The 27,043-nt window shown below is 35.4% G+C and overlaps 3 protein-coding genes and 1 long non-coding RNA gene across 4 annotated transcripts; all 4 read right to left on the reverse strand.

The window, feature by feature from the left end:
- Nucleotides 1–6,118: 6,118 nt before the first annotated feature.
- Nucleotides 6,119–7,241, reverse strand: LOC116136741 (protein LATE FLOWERING). Its single transcript, XM_031422401.1, has 2 exons — nucleotides 6,884–7,241; nucleotides 6,119–6,773 (listed from the first exon to the last, which is right to left on the reverse strand). Exon 2 carries the CDS (start codon nucleotides 6,769–6,771, stop codon nucleotides 6,220–6,222), a length of 552 nt encoding a protein of 183 aa, XP_031278261.1. The 5' UTR covers nucleotides 6,772–6,773; nucleotides 6,884–7,241; the 3' UTR covers nucleotides 6,119–6,219.
- Nucleotides 7,242–8,346: 1,105 nt separating this feature from the next.
- On the reverse strand, nucleotides 8,347–9,545 carry LOC116136761. The gene is made up of 4 exons (XR_004129064.1): nucleotides 9,414–9,545; nucleotides 9,232–9,279; nucleotides 8,987–9,136; nucleotides 8,347–8,765 (listed from the first exon to the last, which is right to left on the reverse strand). It is a non-coding gene; the product is annotated as an uncharacterized LOC116136761 (long non-coding RNA).
- A 5,242-nt stretch (nucleotides 9,546–14,787) lies between these two features.
- LOC116136788 (probable carboxylesterase 18) lies at nucleotides 14,788–19,983 on the reverse strand. The gene is made up of 8 exons (XM_031422461.1): nucleotides 19,882–19,983; nucleotides 19,777–19,780; nucleotides 18,804–18,934; nucleotides 17,458–17,559; nucleotides 16,695–16,742; nucleotides 16,096–16,218; nucleotides 14,950–15,616; nucleotides 14,788–14,795 (listed from the first exon to the last, which is right to left on the reverse strand). The coding sequence occupies exons 1-8, from the start codon at nucleotides 19,981–19,983 to the stop codon at nucleotides 14,788–14,790; spliced, it is 1,185 nt and encodes a 394-aa protein (XP_031278321.1).
- An 81-nt stretch (nucleotides 19,984–20,064) lies between these two features.
- LOC116136760 (sterol 3-beta-glucosyltransferase UGT80A2-like) lies at nucleotides 20,065–23,688 on the reverse strand. The gene is made up of 6 exons (XM_031422427.1): nucleotides 23,443–23,688; nucleotides 22,892–23,079; nucleotides 21,896–22,138; nucleotides 21,291–21,402; nucleotides 20,592–20,762; nucleotides 20,065–20,162 (listed from the first exon to the last, which is right to left on the reverse strand). Exons 1-6 carry the CDS (start codon nucleotides 23,621–23,623, stop codon nucleotides 20,083–20,085), a joined length of 975 nt encoding a protein of 324 aa, XP_031278287.1. The 5' UTR covers nucleotides 23,624–23,688; the 3' UTR covers nucleotides 20,065–20,082.
- Between the last annotated feature and the right edge of the window lie 3,355 nt (nucleotides 23,689–27,043).

Consider the following 27,043-nt stretch of genomic DNA (forward strand, 5'->3'; position numbering starts at 1 on the left):
ATACTTAGCACATTTTTACCGAAAGTAAAGAATCACATCGTCTCGAAATCAATACATGGCGAAGAGTGTTTTACTCGAACGACCTCTTTAAATGTTATCCGTTACGCTTGACAGCTAGTCTAGTAAATAAAATAAACTTTATTCTAACAGACGTGTCTATTGCGCAATAAGTGTCAACTATGCGCATTAAATATAAACCATGTTGAAACGGCATTCCCTTTCAGAGCATTAAATACGGGTGAGGGCGCATTTAATGTGGAAGAGGTAACCGCGCCGACATTTGGTTGCTCCAATGGAGGGAAACATTGATTGACATCCATGAAGCATGAAGGTTACTCTTCTCGTGGATTAACGACACGTGGTCGTAATCAATAGCAATAAACGTATCCTGCCCAAGCGTCGCTTGCTTAGGGAAACCAATCGTCGTCTTTCCCCCTATAAAACCCCAAGTTCGCCTCAAGTTTTATCATAAAACTCACATTTTCATAGAGAAAAACAAAACTCTTGCACTCGCGAAATCAGTCCGTTCTTCTTCCAATTAATGTGCACTCTTCGTTATAACAAGAAGTTTGTTTCCAGCAGTCAAGAGGTAAGGAGGACTTCTCCTTCGTTTTCTTCTATAATTTTTGTTAATAGCTTGACTTTATAGTAATGGTGGGTGTGAACTGCCTGATAATCTTACATGATGCATATTTATGGACAATGGTAAGAAGAGAACTTTTTTCTTTGTAAAAAGTGAGAACTTAGGGCATGAATTCTTGATTCGCAAGGGTTTTTAGGGTTTTTTTGGGGGTTAAGGAAGGTAAATTAGGGTTTCTTTTGCTTTTCCACGTCATCGTATGGAACACTGTACGGAGACTGAGTTATCTCTGCATGTCGCCCTTTTTTCAGACTTTATGAGCAATGGATACTTCAACGACTAGAGCAGTAGAGGGGACGAGCTCGTAGGCTCGGGGCCCCTTAGCAAGTCCCGTGCAAGAGGCATTATCAATGGCCCCCCGGGACGAGATACAAAAAGTGGTGGACTAGTTTGCACTTAGCGTGGATGTCTACCAACATAGGACATACACAGTTCGAAATCCTCCAGAGGGAATAGCCACGATCTCCGAGGCGATTTTTAAGTGTGGAGCATTGATACCTTTTCACTCCTTCATTAGATCGATCATCGACCACTTCAAGGTCGCACCATTACAATTGACACCTAATGCGTATATAATAACAGTTGCTATGTATATCGCATGTGGCGAAAATGGTCTTGGTGAGCTGACAGTGCTGGAGCTAACATGCGCTTATTATCTAAAGAAGAGTAGAGATAAAGATTTTTTTTACCTCTCGAAGCGATCTATGATCGAGAGAGGAATATTTGGTTACCCTAGTAACGTCGAGGCTTATGAGACCAAATTTTTATTTTTTGAATATGATGGTGTTCGCCAATTTAGGGAGTCGAGTAGGTTTTCCTTTCCTTTGATTTGCGAACTGTCCCTTTTTTCTTCAGCTCGTCTTATATTTAACAAACTTTTTGTTTCTTTGCAAAAAATAAGACAACCAGATTGACGGCTCTAACAGACTTTAACCGAATTGTAATATTTGGTCATCTACCCGAGCAGAGTCGAGATCGAGACTACTCATGACTACTGCCAACTTACGAAAGTATGGTTTTTTCAATCCGGAAGCATCTTTGGAACTCTTAGCCCGTAAGTATCTTCACACTTAGACCCCCTTTCTTTTGCCTGAGGTGACCTTTTCGCTAACATGCTTTCATGGCGTGCAGCAACCATGCCACCCAGGGTTCCAAGGCCGTCAACAAGGACTAAGGGGTTCGTGTTTCCCCAGGTCAACCATGGAGCGATGTGAAGAAGCTTCTCGGCTCGCGGCTACTCGCGCCGCTAAGTAGAAAAATATGGGCCAAAAAACCAAGAAGAGGAGGAAGTAGCTGCTTGCCGAGGAGGAATCGGAGTCCGAGCCAGAGGGCTTCGGGATTCCGCCGAGGGGATCATAGCCTTACCAAGCTTTTCGCTCGGGGGTGCCCCCGAGGAGCACGCCTGACACTTCGGCGATCCTCGAGAGCTCGCGCATAAGAGAGGGGGAGGTCGCGGTTACCCAAAGGAGAGCGGGCAAACAATTGGTCGACGAGGTGTCGGTTCTTCCAAGGTCAGACACGCCTGTGCTGGATTCTATGGGGTAACTCCCGGAGCACCTGAAACCGGTGGTGTCTACCTTGCTGGAGTGCCAACTGGCTGCGGCCTTCGAGAAGTTCGTGGCTTCCCGACCTACGGACCTGATGGCTACTGGGCTTCAGTTGCAAAGTCGGGAAAAATAGCTCGTTCTTGTTGAGGGCTTTCTAATATCAGTTGATTTTCTAACTTTTATGATTTTTGGGAAAAGGGAGGCTAACTCTTGTTTCTTTTCTCATACAGTCCTTGCTCGCCTTACATATGGCCCAACAGAAGATCGACATAGACTCTGCTTGAGGGTTCCATGAGCTGAGGGAAGAGAATACCAAGCTGAAACAGGACTTCGCGGCTCTAGACGCAGAGGCGAAATCTGTCAACATTCAGGTGAATCAGTACTTGGCAGAGAGAAATTATGCCCTTAAATCGTGTAGGGCTTGGGCAGGTGGATAATTCATAGCCACTCACAAGCCTGACTTTCACCTGCCACACTGACGATAGCCTTACCTCTTCCGTCCTTGTGCGACATGACAGTATCTAGACGGTACAAAGCCTTCCTGAACTCTGATTGACCCTTGTTGGCGTGAGCTCACGTCAGCCCTTATTTTTTAGGCATAACATAATTAATTATATAAATCTTTTTAGCTTATTCTTTATTAGATTAGATGCTACATATACATCACATCATTTAATTACTCAACCTATTCTTCATATAATTTATTTTTGTTAATTTGGGTTATATATATGAGCCATAGAATTGACTTATTCATTCATCCAAGCACGTCGTTTTGAGGATATAGCATGTGAACTACTTTCAAATTCTAACAACCCTAATAGGTACCGTTTCCCTTGGACATTTTAAATATATTTATACACATGCATTTCCATAAATACCATACTTTTAATTATATTAATTTTTAATAATTAGGTTAAATATTGCGAATATTCTAAGCTAAAGTAAGAATACCAGGACATGCACATCAATCCAGATTCCAAATCCCATGTATTATCAATCCTATGATTGCTTTCTTTTGTAAACAAAACCAATATTTTTTAAGATTTATAAATTAAATTAATATAAGTCTTCTTAATTTAATTATATAAAAAATAAAAATGGTTTTTGACATGACACGACTGCCTGCCGGCTCCGAAATTTTAGTTGACAAAACTAAGCTAATGCCTGTTCCTTCTCAACAGAGATGCATCTTCTCTTCTTGTTATAAATTTATAATTCAAGGGTGCTCAATTAATTTATTAACTTTAATATACATATATATTAATTATTTGGGTTGGATTAATTAATATTGTTATCCTTGTTATTAAAAGAATATAATATAATTAATTAACCGTACATTGTGTATTTACGGGAGAAGTTTTGTACTTAGATTGATAAAGTTCATGTTTGTGCACTAATTCGAAGACCAAGACCATTGCGAGCCACAATAATCCGCATTGACCTCAACACCATTTATTTTTAAGATGCAACTAATAATAATAATGCATACGGGAAGTTATCCATAACCCTTTATTCTTCGAATAATACTATACTTACAACTCTCTCTCATAAACTTTCTCTCACAACTCTGACGTGGCTCCTTGTAATTGGTTAGTTCATAATGGATCTCCACTAATTAATTGCAAACTGATCAATTACGAGCTATCACGTCAAGATTGTAAGAGAAAGTTTGTAAGAAATGATTGTTAGTATAGTATTACTCTTATTCTTTATCATCCTATCAAGTACACAAAAATTAACAAAATATAAATATTTATTAAAAAAGTCCCTTTGTGAAAGGAATAATTTATTCAACAATTAGATAACCCAATCACATAATGAAAGATTAAAAATCAACACACCATATTGATTAAAATCTAATTATAATAAACACCTGGGTTGTCATTATCAAGCATAATGTGAAAAACGAGATCAAATACAAACTTATTATAAAAAATAAAATAAAAAAAGAATGCATTTGGAGGTGGAGGATGAAAATTAGGTTAAACTTGTAAAGTGGGAGCGCATTTGAATAAATTCAGAGAATGTAATAACTAGAGAACAATTATGGAATTGAAAATTGGAGTGTTGAGGGTGATTCATTGCATGCGTATTATAGTGACATTAGGAATTGGTTCATTAGATTTATTTCGATAGCTACAACGTGTACATTTGACTTCATTATTGTCTGAAAAAGGGTTTATCATCATATCGTCTTTGATTAGAGAGCCGAGTGCGGCATTTGTGCCACCAACTCTGCAAATCCCAGCAACAAGTTTTTGTTTCTTATTAATTGTTAATTTCTGCTTTAGGCATAATTGGGCTTTAGACTTTGAAGAAGAGACTTGTTGAAACAGAGAAACGTTTGCCACCAAAACATCTTCCCTTTTATCTTCATCCAACCCAAAAGATACAAGGAATCATGTGCACATGTTTGGTGCAATATCAAACCAAAAAAGCCAGCTCGATCCTTATAACTTGAACCTGACAACAACAACAATTGAAATTGGGGTTCATCAATTAACTTACACGTGTACAGTGTCTCTGAGTTGTTTTATCCATTAATACTATGAACCCACATGGAGATTATCTGAATCGATGTGATACACCCCATGTGGTTTTTATTGCTGGCTGACTTGTGCTTTTGTTTTCTTCATAATTTGGCAGCTGGCACTCAGCTGAGCTTCAGCTGTCCCTGATGGGCTTGTTCTCTATCATCTATTTTGGTTGGGTTTTGTCACAGCCCATATGCTCCATTGGGCTGCTGTTGAAGTTTCAATATACAAGTTCAAACCTAGTCTTAACGACGTTGGTTTTAATTTCTTAAGCACGATTTTTTCTAGATATTTGAGCACTTTATGTTTATGTTGCCACAAATCCTTTCCATCAATGACTATGCCAGCGACACTGCGACTTCACAAGACTCGAAACACGGGAAGGCAGTGGTTGCAACTTTATATGTAACTGTTTACGAGATCGGCCAGGCCTCGCATTAACAAGAAACGGCCCAATGCCCTTTATATATTATATAGAGTAAATGGTTTAATGTTACTTTTTTTATCTGCATATTTTTTTACATTCTACTTTTATAGCAATATTTATATTTATATTCTATTTTATCACCGTTCTCTTTCTCAGATCATCACTCATCAAAATCCCTCAAACCTTACTCTCGTCAATCCTTCTAATCGCTAGTAAATGAGCGACTATGGTTTGCACAACCTCTCTTCTCAAATCAAATTTTGATCAATCTCAATCACTAAAATTTAACATTCTACTGCAAAAAAACTCATCGGTCTCTCCTCTTCAAAAACCCAATAGTCTGGATCGAGTTTACTCTCAATAATATAAATTTAAATAGTAAAATAACATTTTTAAAGCTTGTGTGGGAAGAAGTAGTTAACTCTATTGGTATTTTGTTTTTGGGAAAGTGCATGAACTTGGTCCAATGTCTGTGCATCACAATAGGCACCATCACAAGTCACATGACCTGTGCGTTATGCCATCAGTTTAAATGTATAACTCAGAGGCAGCTTTTGGCCAAAAATTAAAAAGATCATAAGAAGTTGCCGTTTATACAATATAGTTCAATTGAATGAGGTAAGGCCTTCTGCCACTCCATCCACGTGTTACGAAGTAAAACTGCTTATTCTTCTAGACACACTGTAAAGTAAACCATCATAATTAATTTCTCAAATCAAACAGCAATTAGCAATTAATACTTAATTTTAAACGAGGTTAGTCTCTTCACCACCCCAAAACCCTTCCCCCACTCCGTCCATATCAAGCATTGAAGTCTACGCCTCGTTTTAATGCGAATGCGATACCATATATTATCCGTAACTGTGGATAATTATTAATTAATGAAATAACCTTAATTAATTGAATCCAACAAGTTAAATCAACGGAAAATTGACTGGTAGTCATAAATCTTTATCGTAAAGGCATGTCATCATGTAAACTCAAAATTGATGAAACAAAATTCGATCTAAAACAAAAACGAGCACACATGGCTCTCTCTACGACCACTGCTACCTTTTTATTCCTGGTTTTTCATAAATGGAGGGAAAGATCAATCTTGGAATCCTTACCCGTATCAGATATGTTGCCAATGTTAATGTGATTGTTATTCGTCTCGGACATTAACCTTCCATAGCCATGGTCACATCTTATGCTTCTTTGCCAGTTCAAGAAACTCGGCTCATCCTCTTGACCAAGACGACGATGATTGCAGTAGAACGCTACATTATCAAACCTGGCTGCACCGTTGGATTTAAACATATCTGGGTAAAGTTGTGAAGGAAAATAGCCAAAGTTGGCGCTATGAGCAGTTATATACATGGATGGGTGTAGAAGGCCGAGATGATGATGGCTTGGAGGGAAAACCATTGGTAAAGATGGTGGTGATGAGAAGTTGTTTGGTGAATATTCGGATGCACGTTTAGCTTTTCTCGCAGCCGTTCTCTCCTTCTTGTGAGCATTTTGATGACCCCCCAAGGCTTGAGAACTGTAAAATTTTCTTGAACAAAACATACAAGGAAACACTCTTGACGATGAATCGTCGACATTGGTTTCCGAAACTTTCTCATGTTCGTGATCTCCCATGCCTGTAGAAAAAATTAGGGTAAGTTAATTTCACGGAAAATGTAACAAAAATATATACTGAGCATACATATATAACTTGAACAAGGAAGTATAGAAATCAAATGAAGAAGACCTTCAAATGCGATGCAAGAGCTAGGCCGAAGAAAGAAGAAAAATTGAACAAATAGAATGTGAGTATAGAGAGTTTGAAATGTTGGTACTGGTAAATAAAGAAGCGAAGAGGAGTTCAGAAACTAAATTGTCAAGAGTTGGAAAATGTGAAGAGGGTCTGTGTAACTATTAAATAGAGTGCTTGAAACAAGAGGGTGTATGGGCTTGGGAACAGAAGAGATAAGAGAGAGAGAGAGAGAGAGAGAGAGAGTTTTATGACAAATCTGCATGCTTAAATAAAGAGAGTGATTGGTGGAAAGAAATGCTTGGTTGGGAAATGGAATCTGTAATTTCCTTCTGACAAATATCGGTTTCATGGGCATTTTGGTTTTGCTTGACAGAAGTTTAACTCTTTGTTTCTTAGTTACAACTTGCAAATGCGTTGAATTAACACTGAAACTTCATAATTTTACTTGCTTTTGGAATTTGAACTCCTCTCTACTAAAAGCTAATGTAAAGACACTGTTCTCCCAACACAAACAGTGAGCAGCACCCTGAAATGAGAGTAGGCTTTTTCACTTTTTCATGGGTATTAATCCAAAGGATTTTCGTCTTATTTGCTAAATACAGGGATTCCCACATAGCAAGTGTGGACAATTAATTAGAGAGAGAGAAGATAAAGGTGGGTGTAAACTGTAAAGTGAACAGAGGAAGTCAGAGCAGAGTTTTGATGATCACGTTTGTGATGTCCAATGGCCAATGTAGAAGGATTGGGTATCTTGGAAGCTAAAGTCAGTCAGTCCCCCACTTAATCAGAAACTGAGTCGTGCGTTGCCTTCTCTCTCTCTGTGCATGCAAATGGCTCTCTGATGCATTCCTCTGCTTTTTCTATAAATAGTTATGGGCCTAACAGTTACTACTCCTGGATTCTCCACGCTCCACCGCCTCTCATCCATCCCTATCCCGACTCTGCACACTCTTCTCATGCCTCCAGTCACAGAATTTAACACAACCTAATACTCCGTCTTTTCTTTACAACTCACATTCTATTACCACAATTTGATTTCTCTCTACATTTAATCAGAATTTAGCTTAATATTTTTATTTAATGTAACATTTATATCAGTAAGAGATTTAGGTTTCCTTCGTTATGAATCAAGTGGCTATAAGCCTATAACTTGCTAGAATGTGCTTGGATATGACTATAGTCTATATAACACTTCCAACCTATCCTGTACACCTTTAAGAAAATATCGTTCCAACTCTTTGTGCGCGAAACTCGTTGTTTCAATTTTCAAGAGAATAGCCTAGTTAGCTAAATTTCTTACATGTAGTAACAAGTCTAAAAATCAAAATTTTCAATATTTAAGGCAATCCTTTGCATGAAAAAGACGAGGGGGTGGGGGCCTGGAGGGTTTTTAAAGCAATGAAATCGACATGGCTGAAAAAAGGGAGGCATTGTACAAAATCACATTACATTTAGTATAAATAAATGAAAGATGATAACGCTATGCAATTAATGAATGTTGATTGTTGACTCGGCAAAACCTGAAAATTACAATTCTGCAAGCAGGAATATGAACCATGGCAAAGGATTCACAAAAAGAGGTCAGGAGTAAAAATCACTGTTGAGGCATTTATCTTATCATGCTATACTGGTATAGGATGTGCAATTGACGATGACACAAGGATGGAGTATACATTTATGAGACTCAAGAACAACCAAAACATCTACTAATGGAGAAAAAACTTGATGGTTCTGATGATGGCTCTGCCTCGTCCTTGGTCTCAGGCTTAGTCTGAGCCTTCGGATGAGGATAATGCTTAAAAAATGCTTTAACCGCTCCAGTTACTCCATCTTCTTTCTCCATGGACTTTGCGAGTTCAACTGCACGCATCTTCACCTGTCATAGTTCTCAGGTGAGTCAGTAAGAACTGTAGTATAATTTTCCTATATCCTAGAATCCAGTAGGAATATTATATCAGATTGTGTAGTATTAGATTTTTTGTTTTGTTTTGTTTGAAACTGTATAGTATGAGATTTAATTGGATATAAATAGTATTGTTATGACTATATATACTTTACAATACATTAAATCAGCAAATGTTGAAAATTCAGTAGTACCTCTGGATCTAGCATGAAATTTATTGCATCAACTAACTTTGCAAGTGAGAACTCTTCAACTGGGATGGGTGGAGGACCTACTCCTCTGGCATGTACTCGATCTCCCCAGAAAGGTTGGTCACCAAAGAAAGGTACAATAGTTGTCGGGCACTATATTTCAAAAATAATGTGTCAAAATGAGATAGAAAACACATCAGACAGAACTCTTACTGAAACCATGCTTAAAGTAAGTTATCCATCATTACCGCTGCTTTAAGACCGGCAGCAGTTGTTCCAGCACCACCATGATGAACCTTAAAAGCAAAGTGTGGAGAAATAAGAACTTGTCATCACAAACAAAATAGGTTGAGGCATAGCCATATGCTTATTGAATCCCACGAATATTGAAAGAACATACACATGAAGCTGCTTCAGGATAAAGACTTACCACAGCCTTACATTGTAAGAATAGCCAGTCATGGGGGCAATTGTCCAACAAGTATACAGAGTCCTTTGGTTCTGCCACTGGAAGGAAATAAGATATAGCCAATTAAATCTCAACCCCAAGTGGATAGAACAATGTAGTCGTGGCCTTTACAGGCCAGACCCCACGGATCTAGCCGAAAAGGGCCAAAGAGGCCATCTTTGGCCGTCACTGAAGGCCAGATCAGTGAATTACCGGCAGTTCCGATCGGTAATTCACCGTTGTGGCAGATTTGGTTACCACCGACGGTGGTTGCCAGAATCTGGTAAGTACGCGTATGGGGGTGTTTTGTTAATTTTTAAATTTTTTTCAGGGGGTATTTAATGAAATTAATAACCTTATAGGGTTTAATAATTAAAAATAGGGTATATTTAGGAATAATGTGTCAAACATTATTTGGAGAATAAGATTGGGAATATAGGCAGAAAAATAAGCCAAAAAAACCATTATTATTACGTGAATTCGAATCCCATCATTTTCACAAAAGAAATCCAACATATAAAGGATTTCACAGGGCTTGGATTTCGGGAATCAGACTCTTCAAACTCCATCTCCTTTTTTTCTTAAGTAGTGGAAAATAGATAAGTGAATTCTAACCGAAGATTGTTTAGATTTTGGTTCCCTTTGAATTGTAAGATAAGAAATGCACTCAATTCAGAGGATAATTGAAATTCAAAGTTGATATATAATGATATTGACAAATCTGAAATGATCAAAAGTTAGCCACAGTCGATTCTTAAAACGGATTATGTAATGTATTATCATTTGTATTAAGGGGGATATTTTTTTAATCCCAAGAAATTGGATCGGTATATCATATTATAAAAGGATCATCCTGATCCATTACTTATCCTCTTACAGAACATTTTATTCATCATCTTCAAGAGAATTATCAATAAAAAAAAAGCAATACTACACTTTATAGAACGTACTTTACAATCTGACACTCAAAACCCAAAATATTTTTCTAATTATTTATAATTATGATAATTATCAATCAAATTGACAAATAAACTCATTAATTACTTATGAACTGCCTAACCCTGTCAACGAATTGGTCAAACTCAGGCAGCTTAGGAAAAAGATGAAACAGTGACAAGCATTATCAAACTCGACCAACTCAGCTTCTTTTCCACGATCCGTCAGCCCTTGAAAGTACCCCGTTTGCCAATTTTCGATGGATCAAAACCTCCAACAAAAACAATCGTCGCCGAAATTCACTCCGGAAATATCATGCCCCTTCGGCCCGAAAACGTTCGCTGCCCCATGGTCCCGGTCCGACCTTTTGGCAAAAACGCCTTCCACGTCCAATCAGTCCTCTTATTGATATTAGTGGAGCTCTCATGCGTTATTTGATGGAGTCCTTTCCTCCCCACCAAAATATGGCTGAATAGCTAAAACTCCATGATTTACTCTGGTTAAATTGTTCTGAACAGCTCTGAGAGCTACGTGATGAGCTATGTGCTTCCTGCGCTGTTCCAGCATGAAACAGTGATAAAATCACGTAGGAAGGCAAGCTTTCAATGGATTTAAATTTGTGTCGATAAAGTTGAGCAAATCAAAGCCATTTCATAGTGAGAGGACAACGATGCTCCGGAGCCAGACGGTAGTTGACAGAAATGATAACGGCGGGGAGTTTTCTGACGACGGTTTTTGAACTGTCAAGGAAGCCCTGTGAAGAAAGGGTTTTTGACAGGTTAGAAAGGGTCTTCACCGTTTTTTAACTTGACAGATTCTCGACAGGTAAAAAACTGTAAAAAATCAATCAATTTTAATCAAATCTTTGACAGTTTGGAACTATCAAGAATTTAGATTTATTTTCAATTTTTAATCAAATTCTTGACAGTTTAAAAAGTTGGAAGATTTTTTTTGTAATTATTTATTTTCTAGTTATTACTAATTAAATTATGGAATAGTGTAATGAAATTATTCATATGTTCCAATTACAACAATTATCACAATTCAACAATAAATTTAATATTTAACAATCTCTCAATTGATTATTGAAGGTACATATATCATTGTTGCTCTTATTAAACAAATTAAACAACAATATAAGTCTAAAATATTGCAAAACAACAGTTAAATAATGGAAAAACCGGTTCGGTTTAGTTTCTACATTTTTTTGAACACTCCTAATTGATTGATTGACATAAACTCACATAAAAATTACTTTGTATTTATGCTCTTTGTTATGTTAATAGAGAGAGAAGTCTTTATGCTGTGATTAGTGTAAAAGCGAGTCATACTCAATTCTGATTTTTCACTGTAAGATTATCAAAGATTTAGAAAGGCATTGTGAAACACTCATTGATCCTGTGCAACACAATTATTGACTAATTTTTGGACCCACCGAACTAGTTTGTATTTATTAAACACTCTATAAGCACAATAAACCAAATAAGTCATAAATATGATAAGTAACTACTTGATAGTACTCAAACTTGAGACCCCTGGCTAACGTAAATAAGTCATAGATAACAATAGAAAACTCATACACAACCAAAACAAATTTTTCTGAAAAAATCCTAAGACCATAACCATTTTCCAATTCTTTTTCTTGGGAAATTCTGGGATACAAAAAACAATTTTACAAAAAAAAAAAAAAAAAAAAAATCAGCACTCTTTTAACACATACTAAAGTTAAACATAAAACTATTTTTTTTTCCAATACAAAACCAACAATTTTGGAGTACAAGTTGTACAACCAAACAAATCAATACAATCTAACAAGGCGCTGTAGGTGGAGGCAGCATCGGACCGGAGAATGGAAACGGCAGTGGTGGAGAAAACAGGTAAATAAGAGATAAGGATGAGAAAAAAATAGAAGAGAGGACAAAAAACCAATGTGCTTTAGATCTTTTACATGAAAAAATAGAAAAAAGAGGAAAGTTAGAAGATACCTTAATATAAATACTTGCTTTTGGAAATAAAAGGGTAATTGTAGTTCATCTAAGTCGTTTTGTGCTGTATTAATTCGCATGTAACACATTCTAGCTTTATTTGAATCTTGAATGATATATCATATTCACATCATTTAAAGTTGACATAGCATTAATCCTTTGATAAAAGCATCACTCACGTTCTTTGGTCCTCTCAATTTATCCCTCACCCAAGAATAAAATCTTTTGGTAAATTGGGAATTTTAGTCTTATCCTAACTTTAGTAATAAGAATTTGATGATATAGCATTATATCTTTGATACCATTTTGTAAATGTTGAATAAAATTTATATGGGGAATACAATAAACTGGATATCAACAGTGATTGGATTGAATCGCGCCTATTAATTCTTGTTTCCATACAATAAAAGTTGTGCTGGACTCTCGGCATTGATTTGACAGACAGGACGAATAGGTAGTAAGCAACAGGTCGCCAACCTTTTGTCCATGAGTAATATTAAGTTCAAGGAACGCTTCCCATAAACCTTTTTTTTATAAAATACAATGTGTCAATTTATAATTGTTTAACTTATAATGGATTCTGTTTGTTTAATAATAGGTTTCACTTGATCAAATACAAATTATCACATTACTGTTGTGAAAAGTATTTATCCACTTATTTTTATTCTTTACCCACAAGTGAAAAGCCTTTCCAATATTCATGCTGAAAATTGACTATATATTTAAATTTAATTTAGAGTTAGTTCTTATAAGTAATACTTAGTGGAACTCTATTTTTTATACCGTTAAAAAGATAAAATACTGCAACTTTATATTGCATTAACTAACATATACATGCAATTTATGTATATGTTAATATTTCGTTTCACAAATTTCTCTTTTGTGAAGGAGGGGAAGTTGGTGACCCCACTCAAATTTTTTTTTTTTTTTTACTAATTTCGTTTGGTTTTTTGTTTTGACTATACTGTGTTTGTATTGATTTTTCTACATTTGACCCCATTTATTTGTTTTTTCCCCTATTTTATGTTATATTATATCGAAGTTATCCATTCTAAATTAATTTTTGGGTCTGTTCCTGGATGTCTTAATATCCTACTCATAGCAAACTACATTTTCCGACGTCATAGTCTAGAAAATTGAATTTTTTTAATTTTAATTTTTTTTATAAAAGTTTTTCAATAAATTATTTGAATTTTAAATAAATACTTATTTACAAATTTATTTGAGAAATATAATATTTATATGATATAGCATTATACAGTAGTATCTAATGCAATACACCAAATAGTAATAAAACTCAATACAACTTAAAGAATTCACTAAGAAATATAAAAGTATTGGGTGTATTTGGTTTATTATTTTGGATAGGATTTTGGGGATAGTATTGAATAATTGAATATGAGAGTATTACGAGGTAAAATTTAAAAATTTATAAAAAAACCCCCCTAAGTTTGCTAATTTAATAAATACCCCAATATATATAAATATATAAAATGACAAAAAGACCCACACCACCTACAGTGCCAGATTCCGGCCACCACCACCGGAATCTGGCCGAAAAATTGCATAACCACACATACCAGCCAAATCTGGCCAGTATGACGTTGCTATGGCTTTTTCTGGCCAGATCCGTGGCCTTTACCGGCCAGACCCACCACGGATCTAGCCGAAAAGGGCCAAAGAAGGCCATCTTTGGCCGTCACTGAAGGCCAGATCAGTGAATTACCGGCTAGTTCCGATCGGTAATTCACCGTTGTGGCAGATTCTGGTTACCACCGACGGTGGTTGCCAGAATCTGGTAAGTACGCGTATGGGGGTGTTTTTGTTAATTTTTAAACTTTTTTTCAGGGGGTATTTAATGAAATTAATAACCTTATAGGGTTTCAAAGTAATTAAAAAATAGGGTAATATTTATGGAATAATGTGTCAAACATTATTTGGAGAATAAGATTGGGAATATAGGCAGAAATAATAAGCCAAACACACCCATTATTATTACGTGAAATTCGAATCCCATCATTTTCACAAAAGAAATCCAACATTATAAAGGCATTTCAACAGGGCTTGGATTCTGGGAATCAGACTCTTCAAAACTCCATCTCCTTTTTATTCTTTAAGTAGTGGAAAAATATAGATAAGTGAATTCTAACCGAAGATTGTTTAGAATTTTGGTTCCCCTTTGAATTGTAAGATAAGAAATGCACTCAATTCAGAGGATAATTGAAATTTCAAAGTTGATATATAATTGATATTGACAAATCTGAAATGATCAAAAGTTATGCCACAGTCGATTCTTAAAACGGATTATGTAATGTACCTTATCATTTGTATTAAGGTGGATATTTTGTTTTAATCCCAAGAAATTGGATCGGTATATCATATTATAAAAGGATCATCCTGATCCCATTACTTATCCTCCTACAGAACATTCTTATTCATCCATCTTCAAAGAGAAATTATCAATAATAAAAAAAGCAATACTACACTTTATAGAACGTACTTTACAATCTGACACTCAAAACCCAAAATATTTTTCTAATTATCATTATAATTATGATAATTATCAATCAAATTGACAAATAAACTCATTAATTTACTTATGAACTGCCTAACCCTGTCAACGAATTGGTCAAACTCAGGCAGCTTAGGAAAAAGATAGAAACAGTGACAAGCATTATCAAACTCGACCAACTCAGCTTCTTTTCCACGATCCGTCAGCCCTTGAAAGTACCCCGTTTGCCAATTTTTCGATGGATCAAAACCTCCAACAAAAACAATCGTCGCCGGAAAATTCACTCCGGAAATATCATGCCCCTTCGGCCCGAAAACGTTCGCTGCCCCATGGTCCCGGTCCGACCTTTCTGGCAAAAACGCCTTCCACGTCCAATCAGTCCTCTCTATTGATATTAGTGGAGCTCCCTCATGCGTTATTTCTGATGGAGTCCTTTCCTCCCCACCAAAATATGGCTGAATAGCTAAAACTCCAATGATTTTTACTCTGGTTAAATTGTTCTGAACAGCTCTGAGAGCTACGTGATGAGCTATGTTGCTTCCTGCGCTGTCTCCAGCATTGAAACAGTGATTAAAATCAGCGTAGGAAGGCAAGCTTTCAATGGAATTTAAATTTGTGTCGATAAAGTTGAGCAAATCAAAGCCATTTTCATATTGAGAGGGACAACGATGCTCCGGAGCCAGACGGTAGTTGACAGAAATGATAACGGCGGGGAGTTTTCTGACGACGGTTTTTGAACTGTCAAGGAAGCCCTGTGAAGAAAGGGTTTTTGACAGTTTAGAAAGGGTCTTCACCGTTTTTTAACTCTGACAGATTCTCGACAGTTAAAAAACTGTAAAAAATTCAATCAAATTTTAATCAAATCTTTGACAGTTCTGGAACTATCAAGAATTTAGATTTATTTTTCAATTTTTAATCAAATTCTTGACAGTTTAAAAATTGTGGAAGATTTTTTTTGTAATTAATTTATTTTCTTAGTTATTGCTAATTAAATTATAGAATAGTGTAATGAAATTATTCATAATGTTTCTCAATTAACAACAATTATCACAATTCAACAATAAATTTAAATATTTAACAATCTCTCAATTGATTTATTGACTGGTACATATATCATTGTTGCTCTTATTAAACAAAATTAAACAACAATATAAGTTCTAAAATATTGCAAAAACAACAGTATAAATAATGGAGAAAAAAGTTGTGGTTCTGATCATGGCTCTGCCTCAACCCTGGTCTCAGGCTTAGTCTGAGCCTTCGGACAAGGATAATGCTTAAAAAATGCTTTAACTGCTCCAATTACTCCATCTTCTTTCTCCATGGACTTTGCGAGTTCAACTGCACGCTTCTTCACCTGTCATAGTTCTCAGGTGCGTCAGTAAGAACTATAGTATAATTTTCCCATATCCTAGAATCCGATAAGAGGAATATGTTATATTAGATTGTGTAGTATTAGAGTCTTTTTTTTTTTTTTTTTGAAACTGTGTGGTATGAGATTAAATTGGATATAAATAGTATTGTTATGACTATACATATATACTTTACAATAAATTAAATCAGAATGTTGAAAATTCAGTAGTACCTCTGGATCTAGCATGAAATTTATTGCATCAACCAACTTTTGCAAGTGAGAACTCTTCAACTGGAATGGGTGGAGGACCTACTCCTTTGGCATGAACTCACCCTCCCCAGAAAGGTTGGTCATCAAAGAAAGGTAAAATGGTTGTCGGGCACTATATTTCAAAAACAATGCGTCAAAATGAGACAGAAAACACATCAGAAAGAACTCTTACTGAAACCAAAACCACGCTTAAAGTTATCCATTATTACCGCTGCTTTAAGACCGGCAGCAGTTATTCCTGCACCACCGTGATGAACCTTAAAAGCAAAGTGTGGAGAAAACTAAGAACTTGTCATCACAAACAAAATAGGTTGAAGCATAGCCATATGCTTATTGAATCCCACGAATATTGAAAGAACATACTCATTAATGAAGCTGCTTCAAGATAAAAGACTTACTACAGCCTTACATTGTAAGAATAGCCAGTCACGGGGACAATTGTCCAATAAGTATACAAAGTCCTTTGGTTCTGCTACTGGAAGTAAATAAGATATAGCCAATTAAATCTCAACCCCAAAGTGGATAAAACAATGTAGTAGGTGAACGAAATAGAGGCAACAACAGGAACAAAATATAATAGTAAAACAAATCAAACAGTAAACAAAGAAAATAACACGTGCGATTTATCTTAATTCATCCAATGGGGGCTACGTCCAGCTGAGTCAATATTATTGCAATATGCCTCACCTCTCTCGTTTATAATGAATGAATTGCCCTATGATTTGCTATCACTGTATAACAAGAGAAAAATATATTTATATATTAGGTTTAAGAGAGTAAACCTAGTTTTACAAAGATTCATATTCCTAAGCCTAACCCAATAAGGAATTAGCAACTTACAAGAAATCCTACAAAGGTTCTACATGGAAAAGCCCGAAACAGTAGGAAAAGAAGAAGAATGAGAGAGACACAGAAGGAGAGAGAGGTAAAGGAACATATGAAGCATACGAATGACTAATTAAAAGAACTTACAGTTGCCAAGGCCACCCAGCCTTTGTTAATGATACCACTCTGTCCAGTTATTTCCAGTGCTTCCACAATTACTTGGGTCATTTTCTCTGGCTCTTGAACAGGCTGACAAGAAATAGGATAATAAACCTCCCATAAAGATTAAATATAATACTTTTATTCGCATAGCCAGTTAATGAAAAAGTATGATGAAATCTGGATCACTGCAATAACCATATAAGTCTTGAAATAAAAGAGCATTTAGAAGTTTATAACATGGAAAAATTCAATTTCCACAAGGGGGAAAAAACAAATATAATTGGACAAATCATATGGCAGCACTACTTCAGGGGGTGATACAATCTAGACAGTAGACGTCAACACATTGCATAATTATAACATATCACAGTACAAGAAAAATCTTCAACCTTTATTTCAATTACAGTCCTCCAGCTCCCCACTTAAACACATTCCTCCCTCGAAGGATGGCAACTTCTCCCTTCCCACTCAAAAAAGTTACCGGCTGCACCTCGCATCATATCCTACACAGGAGCTTTTCTAAACCCACAGCCCGCCTCCATCCTCCTGTTTCAAAAACCTATTTTCTATGTGAACAAAACAAAGGCTTCTTAAACTTGAAGGGAGAAGTACAGCAAGATGAAACCCACTCACACTGGTAACTAGTCCAACCATTGCTGATTCCTCAAACATTTACGGTCCTAAATTGCTCATAACAGAAAATAATAACTAGAAATCTACATATAAGAAAAAGATTCGATCCCTTCTCAAAATTCCTAAAGAAATTTTAAAACTTCCAATTGTATCTGCCCACATGAGTTACATAAGTTATGCACGAATTAGATTTGATCAAGAAAATGAAAGAAAAAACTGTGTGTTAAGTGAAAGAGGTAACAAATTCATAGCATGCCAAATTGATAATAAAAACACATGGTAGGTAATAACTTAATTTAATCTCACTCACTTCCTTCAAATAAATTTTTGGAAATTATGCCTCCTTTTCCTGCATTTATTTCATATGTTAATATTTAAGTTTCATGGAAATATATCCATCCACAAAAATTCAAAAAGAAGTTCTCATCGCAAGTAGTTCAAGACCTAAAGGAGTGAACAATCTAAATAATTAAAGCTACTTGGTGTCGTGCTGGGAAACATAGGATCCCACCTCAGTCAAGGATTAAGGCTTTATGGGAAACAAGTGGTCTATCAGTCATCTAGTAGGGCCATCATACCAAATAAGTAGAAGTTCACAACTCGAAAATATTCTCAAGAAGGCTTTACTAGTTTCAAAAGGTTATATTTCCTAGTAAAACAACATATAAATTATGAGAGAACTAAGAAAACAAACTCACAAGGCTACCGAATCCAATATAAATAGGCTCTGTATCAGCATCAAGCCTTTTTACAAGTGATTCTGGAGGTTCATAATTGGATGCGAGATAAAGGAAGCAAAATCCTACCACGTCAACTTTTGTTCCCCAGTCTGCAACACAATTAAAAGAAAAAAGGAAAAATGTAAACCAGAAATTAGCATTCTCCATAAGAATCCTTTTTCACAATTTAGCAAAAGTGCATAATACATGAATCAAGATGTCAACTTCACGAAATTTTAAGACAGCAAAAACCTCAAAACTATAGCATAAAAGCAGCTAAGTTCATAAGGACAGTTAGCCATGAATTATAGAAGCAAAAAGATACACGACACTCCACCCAAGAGAATACGGAAAAGTGTCACCTAAACAACAAGGCAAATAAAAAGCACCAGAAACTATTTCATCCACCAAATCTATAACCACCCAAGCATATGGCCAATGAAAGCATATCACACTTAGAATGGAAAAAATTGAAAATGGTGGCACGTAAGTCATCCGTTAAGACTAAAATAGCACTTACATCCCAAAAAATCAAATCAATTTTCAATTTGTGCAATAAAAGGGGCACAGGAGGAACAGGGAGAATGGATATTCGATCCAACATCAGCCTCAAATGTTCTATGATTATAAAGATGTGAAGTATAATTCCAGGTCTAAAGAAATTAGTTTAAAGAACATATAAGGTTCTCTAAGGCACTTGGCTGAGAAAGACATACTAAAAGAAACTCTATTCAAACTATAAATGCCTATTAAATGATCATAATGCTATCTGTAACAGTCTAGAAACTGAAGTAACAACCTTTGGTTTGGGAACAGGTGAGGACCCATATATATCCATGTGGAATATCAGATCAGAACCTGGAACCTCAAATAAGTGAAGCGTACTTCAGCTTTTTTTTACTCATTATCATTCCCAATTCCAAGCCAAATCATTGAGGTCAACAATTTGTACATAGCTGCAAAAATAAAAGAAAAAGTCATACCAGAAATTTATTTTTAAAAATAGAGCTAAAAATTAATATAATATGGCAAAGAGGACAGAATTTGATGAACTCACTCGATATCCAGCTGATTGCTTGACACGGGACAAAGGATGCGGAAACCACTTTGGCCGGAGAAAAAGATAATAGATTGTGCAAAGCAATTTAAGATTCCCCATCAAACCATGCATAGAACAATAAACTGAGACAAACAAGAAGAAACCAAGTTGTAAACGAAACTTCAAAGATATTAGCAAAACTTAATCAGCTAGATTCCATTACCCAACAAGACTTACGTCCATGATTGTGAAAAATATATGAATCGGTATTTCCAGTGCCTCTGCAACATGGGTATGCCTAAAGAAGCAATTGACAAGGTTGTTAGAAGTGTGATCAAGGAAATGTCACATAAGTTGACTTATGTAATAAATGATGATATGATCTCGCATGATCATCAATTCCCCAAATAGATAGCAAAAGATGCAGACACAACATTAAGCAAAAGATGAGACACAATCATTAACTACAATTATTTCTGACAGTGATTGCTTAGATTTAATATAGTCATTAAGATAAAAATAGCAATGAAAATGCTTTGTATAATTTTCTCTTATTTATTATCTTCTTAAATCACTTTCTGCACTATATATGCTCACCACACGAGAATTTCAAGTTGCAACCGAAACTGACATGTCCAATACAAAAAAAAAAGCTTGCTTCTTCATTTATGCTAAGAAGCAAATCAAAAATTTCACAACCAAAATTATCAACAATGATAAAACATTACCGTATGCTGGGGGATTAGCAATGATTGCATCTGCCTTAAAGGGAATACCAGAATCTAAATCAGGCTCTTTGCAAGCTGGAAGTAAAGAGTTAATAATTTCCTTCATCTGATTTCGTTGAATGGGTATCTCAGAAGGGCCTGATGGCAGGAAGCCCTTGTTTTTAACCATATCTGCTCAGAAGAGGAAAACTATTAACTGAAAGTACTGATTAAAAATTATCATCAAATAATCTTAAGAGTTTGTTCATATGGGCCACTGCAGTATCAACTCCAATACAAGAGAAAAGTAGCCAACTCTATGATATTATGAGGAAAAAAAAAACTGTATAGTATTGAAAACAGAAAATGCCCATGGCAAACAAATACATGCAATGCAGTACCCATGCTTTATGTCATGAGTGCAAGTGTGCAATCATTAATATTTGTGTATGTCAAACGCAAGCATGTAAAAGCTATCATTAATGCTTAGGATGAAAAGTAATTAATCAGACTAGCAGAACATCAAAATAGTTTAACTGCCTCTGAGGTGCCTAGAAACCCAGTTGCAGCAGCATATGCATCAAGTGCTTTGTGCAAGTTACCAATGCATTTGGACCACATATAGTAGATGGTAAACACTCCTATAAATACCGTAGACAATAAAAACAAAATCCAGACAGTCTAATCATGTATACTATAGATGGTCGTATGGGTACTTACAACCAGCGAGAACTTTTGGATCTCCGCCTAAAGGATAGAACTCCAACCCAGCAGTCAAGACAAAATCTTTGAAATTTGAATGAGTAGCTAATCTAACACGATGGCCATAGTCCTGCATGAAATATCCTTGTTAATAGACGTAATCTGTTGCATAATAGCTTCTTGGATTGCTAAAATTAAAAATCCTGTCCCAAATTTTCATATTTCTTTCCATTGGCACAAAATAAGCACAAAGTTTTAATTAAACATGGTTATACCAGAACAAAAGACCAATATCAACAAAGGTGAAAATTCTGCCAATAAACGAAACTTTTCTTTAAAGAAAAAACTGAAAAAATTATCTTCTGCATTCATGCTCCTAATGTCTATCCCGAACATAACACCTATCTAAGGTGTTTGCCACTTTTCAGTTGAAGACAATTTTGCGTAGAATTGTTGTTATTTTTATATTTAAATTACAAAAAATACAGAGTAGAACTGTAATACCCACCTCTAGAATTACAAACAATGTCAATTTATAAAAAAAAAAATAATAATAATAATACACATATAGAACTCAATCAGAAAAATGGAACAGAAAATAACGTGAGAGAATATTCTTTAACCTGCAGACGTTTGCCAATCGCAATAAATGGTTGTACATCACCACGAGTGCCTACAATTAGCATTACTATTTGCAATGGTGGTATGTATAGATGGTCTTGCGAATCAAGGGGCTCATCATTAACAACTTCACTACATAAATTTTCAGATGCAGCACCAAGATCATGGGGTTCAACATCTCCAGGAACTTCGAATTCTACAGTTCCATCATCTTTCACAGTAGCTATTCTGTTCAACAATTTAATCTGCATGGATTTGATAACTATCAATAAACAATAAAAACCCATGCAAACTAATCTCAAAGATAAAATTGCAATGCTATCAAGTCTAACTGTCACGACTATGATGACGACAATGATGCTAATAACAGTGAAAGCTAGCACACAAGTAGTAATAGTAAAGTCAAATATATAATAGGTTTTGTCAAGCAGGGCTTAAACTTAATCCCCTTCATGTGGGGAGACCATTTATTGATTTAGACAATTTATATGGATCTAATCAAGTTTATCACAAACAAGTCCCTCATAGCAAAAGATCAATAACCACATAGAAGTACACAACACTCTAACATTACATTTAAGCATGTCACTAAAACCCATAAGATACTGCCTAACTAAACCTACATAACATCAGCCTCAAACTGAAATTTGATAAGCATTAGATGAGGCTACTGTAGTCTTCCAATATGCTTCAATCATAAAAGTCATTCTACAAACAATATTCAATATGAATATGACTCCCTATATTGGATTAAAGACAAAATTAAAATTAGATATCACAATTAACCATTCTCAAGATGTTCATAGAATTCATAAAGCTCATCTCAAATAGAAATCTTATGAAAGTTCATACATTAATTCAGTATTAAATAGAATACGAACAAGTGTGAAAAAGGTTTCTGGTTAAGCTAGCTAAAACATGTCAACCATTTCGAAGAAAAAAATGCTTCACAGATATTAAAAATTCAAGGCAGATTTCAATAAACACTGGTATTATACCTTCTGCTCGACAGAAATCTTGCTGTCAAAAATTTGGGCTGCCTGTTGAGCAAGTACACTACGGGGTCTGTGACTCTCAGTTTTTGCTCTTTCCAACTTAAGCGGACTTGAAACTTGCTGATGTTTCTCAGCGCTTAACAACTCCATCTGCGGAGTCTTTATCTTAGGAACACTTTTCCCAGAATTTCCTAAACGAAGGAAAAATCAGAAATATCATATACGCGAACCCATAGATAAACAAGAAAATCTTTTACTACAACACCTTGGACTTGCTTGTTGGTCGTATATGATGTCATTTTATCTACTAAATTTTACAAGATTACAATCACATAAAAGTGCTAGTTAAAGATTTGACAAGCAATACATAATTTCACCAGCGTCAACAAAATCAATTAATTCTAACCACTCTCAGGTCTAAAATTCAAATATTCAACCATACTAAAAGAATTACAAAATAAAGTGAGCTTCACAGCTATGTTTTGGAAACCGATTTCTCAGCGACCAAACAAGAACACAAGCGAAACCACAATTCGAAAGGAAAATTTACTAACCTGAAGACTCTGCATGTCCATTATTTACGGTAACGGCACTCGTACTCGTCTCACCGCTATCCACTTCTTTACCTTCGCTGCTACTTACACCACCAATTCCGCGCTCAAACTTCACAGAAAGTTCACTTGAACTCGAAGAAGAAGAAGAAGGTGACCGTAAATTCTCTCGAGTCTCCGCCATCGGCGTCACGCCCGATGCCGGCCAGCTCCCTGACTGCGGATGTCCTCGGCGCCTTGCTGTTCCTTATTCAGATCTGCCCTACTAGGACGTGTGTTGTTTAGTACTCTCAATTTGTGCGTTTGGAATCTCAGAAACTGACGAAAAATGAGGGAGATTTTTGTTCTCAGAATCTAATTACTCAATAGAGAAGGCACGTCCACCGTAGTTGGTGAAGGGCGTAGGTGATGCTTGTGGTTTTCCTGTTTGCTTTTTTTTTTTTTTTTCCCTCTTTCTTTTTTGCCTTTAAAAGATACGTGACGCGTATGCAAAGTTACAAACTGTCGGAGCAGGGGCATTTTCGCAGTTAAATGGTCTATTAAACCATAAAAAAGGGAGAACAACATTTTCCCACCCAAGGTTTAGTGAAATGACTCTTTCCCACCCGTCAAGTTTCAAAATGACATTTCCCACCCTCCATTATGTTCTGTTAGTGTTTGCCATTACTATTTGACTTAAAAGACAAAAATATCCTTAATATTTGACTTAATAATTTTGTTATTACTTATATCATGTCAACAATTCAATTACTAATATACCCACTATTAATATAAAATTACTGCAATGTCCTCAACTATATAAGAGAATGTAAATTACCAATTTGTCCTTCCAATTTTTTTTATTAAAAATAATATTTTAAATGAAGTTACCACTGGATTTTTAAAAATTCAGAACCCTTAAAACTGGCATTAATATTTAAATATTTGAATTTTGTTAATTTAAACACTACTAATATCTGAAAAATAAGAATCCAGATTGTAAAATTACAGTAGAATTAATGGAGAATTATAAGAAATTTTGTCAATTGAAACCCAATAAAAATAGGGAATTCAATACAAACAAAACAGATTTCTACAAACTTTATGTCAAACATCAAATGGTATTGTATAATTAATAGAGAAGCAAAAGTATAAAACTAAGTAGTCACAAATTACAGAAATTACGAAAAGGAAGCTTTGCCTTATCAAATCAGGTGCTTAAATTTTATAATGATTTCTGGCATTGATTACATTACACCCAAACCCTAAACCCTAAACCCTATAAATTACGAAGAGGAGCTTTGCCTTATCAATCAGGTGCTTAAATTTTATAATGATTTCTGACATTGATTACATACACCCAAACTTGTCAACATAGAAAATTTTTTTCTCCTTCTAAAACTGCTTCCAAAAGTTGTCCTGGAAATAATTTATGTTGTCAAAACCATAAATTCATAGGATACTTTAATCTCCTTACCTTCGTGATGTTTCCATCTTTCTAACATGAGCTCCACATTTGAAATCATTGTTGGAATCGATACCTACGCAGAAAAATATACCATTCTAAATTTTTAGTTACTTTCAAGGAATTTGGATAGAAAGTGTGGTTGGCCTGTCTTTTAAATAAGGACAATTCATTGAGCAAACAAGGTGCCAACCAAAACACAAAGAGCAAACTCTCAACATCAGATTTATTGAAAGATGAAACAAAATAAAGCTTTAACCACCACGAGAAGTAACCTCCACAAAGAGCCATTGCAAATCTAACTCCTTTCCTCCAATAATGGGGATTCTACAATCACAATTACATAAATGATTATCAATAGAGCCAACAACATGCCAAAACATTTTAAATCAAAACTAAAGAAAAAAAACCTACAATAAAAGTTGAATTAATATCTTGATCTCTCATGTTGGGCATCAAAAGAAAGAATAAACATATAAAATCTTGCTGATATATGGTTGTCTCAATGATCAACAACAAAAAACTTACATCACAACAAGCCACGATATTTATAAATTATTATTATTATTCAAGGAGCAAGTACTAATTCTTCTTAATTTCGGTTACAGCTATGGCTTAGCTGTTGGTCCTTGAAAACTAAAGCAATTCAAGAGCCAACCTTCTAATTATTCATCCCTAAAGCAGCTGCATCATTTTCACTTATCAATCTGCAAGTTTGTGATAGTGAAGGATATGAGATGAAATTCAACAGGACTCCTTTAAATTAAAGTGTAATCTGACTTTGCCAAATTGATGTTTACAAAAATTCATTTATGTAATGGTACAAAGGTCATAAGAGCAAATATTTAAAAAAAGACAAGAACAAAACAAAAAACACACAACTTTTCTCAACCTAAAAAAAAAAAAAAAAAAAAAAAAAAAAAAAGGACAGAAAAAGATTACCCAAATTGTTGTCGTCGTCGATATTTTTCTCTCGCTCGCTGCTTTCTCACCTTTTTTTTCCTCAATCGTTGTCAGTCACCAACCTTGAGTCCCTAATCGCTTCAGTATCACAGAACACGAAGAACCCACAACTGGCTTTTTGTTAGTCGCCAGAATTTTCCTGCATTCAAACCACTGCCATTATGAATCAACAACACAGGAACTATCTCAGCCCGACAAGACACCAAAATAGAAAGCCGTTGCCTTTGCTACGTCCTTGTCATCAATAGGTCGGCCAAAGATGGAAAAGAAGCCGATATGGTGTATCCTTACTGGGGATGATGAAGAGATGTGGTGATCGCACGACAAAAAACCTAGGTCGCCAGTCCAGGAGAACACTTCAAAAAATGCGCTTTGATAGCGAGCGAGATCTTTGAAATTCAATCAGAACAACATTGAGTGAGTAAGAAATAGGATTCTTCTCTGAGTCGCGCGGATCACAAAATGGACTTCAAATCTAGAGAGCAGGAAGAGTTACCAAAGAATAGGCAGAAAAGGCAGGCAACTCTTCGTTCTCCCTTCTTTTTTGTTTTTTCAAAGTCAAACTTCATTGGAACATGGCAACCATTCAGCGACACTCACCATGATTTCAAATTTTTAATTTTTGTGGCTTATGTAAATTGACACTATTACCCTTTTTTAGAAGGGAAAACACTAATTGAACATAACGAAAGGTGGCAAAATATCGTTTTGAAACTTAATGGGTGGAAAAGTGCCATTTTGCTAAACCTCGGGTGGGGAAAAGGCGTTCTCCACTTAAAAAATCTTTCGATTTTAAAGTTGGAATATACTTGTGCTAGTTGACGATATGTACGTAATATGTTTCCATTTATTTCCTTTTAGTTAATTATGAAAATAATTAAATTAATAAAAAATCTCCATCTTGCTAAAAGAAAGAAGTTGATTTGGGGTGGCCGCTTCCTTTTACATTGAAGAAAACAAATTATCTGGCGATTGATGAGCATAAAGAAGTTTATTTTAATAAAAATCAAAACCAACTTTAACACCTCATCCATGTATATTAAGAATATGTTTTAACGATCCAAGAGAGAGTGGCAATGAGCATAATAATAATATAAAATGGTGATAACCGTTATAGTTCATGATTACAGATGTCAGGTATGCATATTGGAATTACGTATTACTTGGTCAATGTGATAAGCGTTTCAATTTTCTTCT

This window comes from Pistacia vera, unplaced genomic scaffold (assembly GCF_008641045.1).
Source record: "Pistacia vera cultivar Batoury unplaced genomic scaffold, PisVer_v2 Contig32, whole genome shotgun sequence".
Lineage (NCBI taxonomy): Eukaryota > Viridiplantae > Streptophyta > Magnoliopsida > Sapindales > Anacardiaceae > Pistacia > Pistacia vera.

What these genes read in the sequence shown, in the direction of transcription:
- LOC116136741 (XM_031422401.1), bottom strand. Translation starts at nt 6,771, where the DNA reads ATGGGAGATCACGAACATGAGAAAGTTTCGGAAACCAATGTCGACGAT.
- LOC116136788 (XM_031422461.1), bottom strand. Translation starts at nt 19,983, where the DNA reads ATGGGGAATCTTAAATTGCTTTGCACAATCTATTATCTTTTTCTCCGG. An exon ending in GCTGGGTGGCCTTGGCAACT is followed by an intron (nt 16,743 to 17,457) that starts GTAAGTTCTTTT and finishes TTTGCTTTTAAG; the next exon opens with GTTCATCACGGTGGTGCAGG. An exon ending in CTGCCGGTCTTAAAGCAGCG is followed by an intron (nt 16,219 to 16,694) that starts GTAATAATGGAT and finishes GAACTATGACAG; the next exon opens with GTGAAGAAGCGTGCAGTTGA.
- LOC116136760 (XM_031422427.1), bottom strand. Translation starts at nt 23,623, where the DNA reads ATGGCGGAGACTCGAGAGAATTTACGGTCACCTTCTTCTTCTTCTTCG. An exon ending in AGATTTCTGTCGAGCAGAAG is followed by an intron (nt 22,139 to 22,891) that starts GTATAATACCAG and finishes AAATCCATGCAG; the next exon opens with ATTAAATTGTTGAACAGAAT. An exon ending in CGATTGGCAAACGTCTGCAG is followed by an intron (nt 21,403 to 21,895) that starts GTTAAAGAATAT and finishes TATTTCATGCAG; the next exon opens with GACTATGGCCATCGTGTTAG.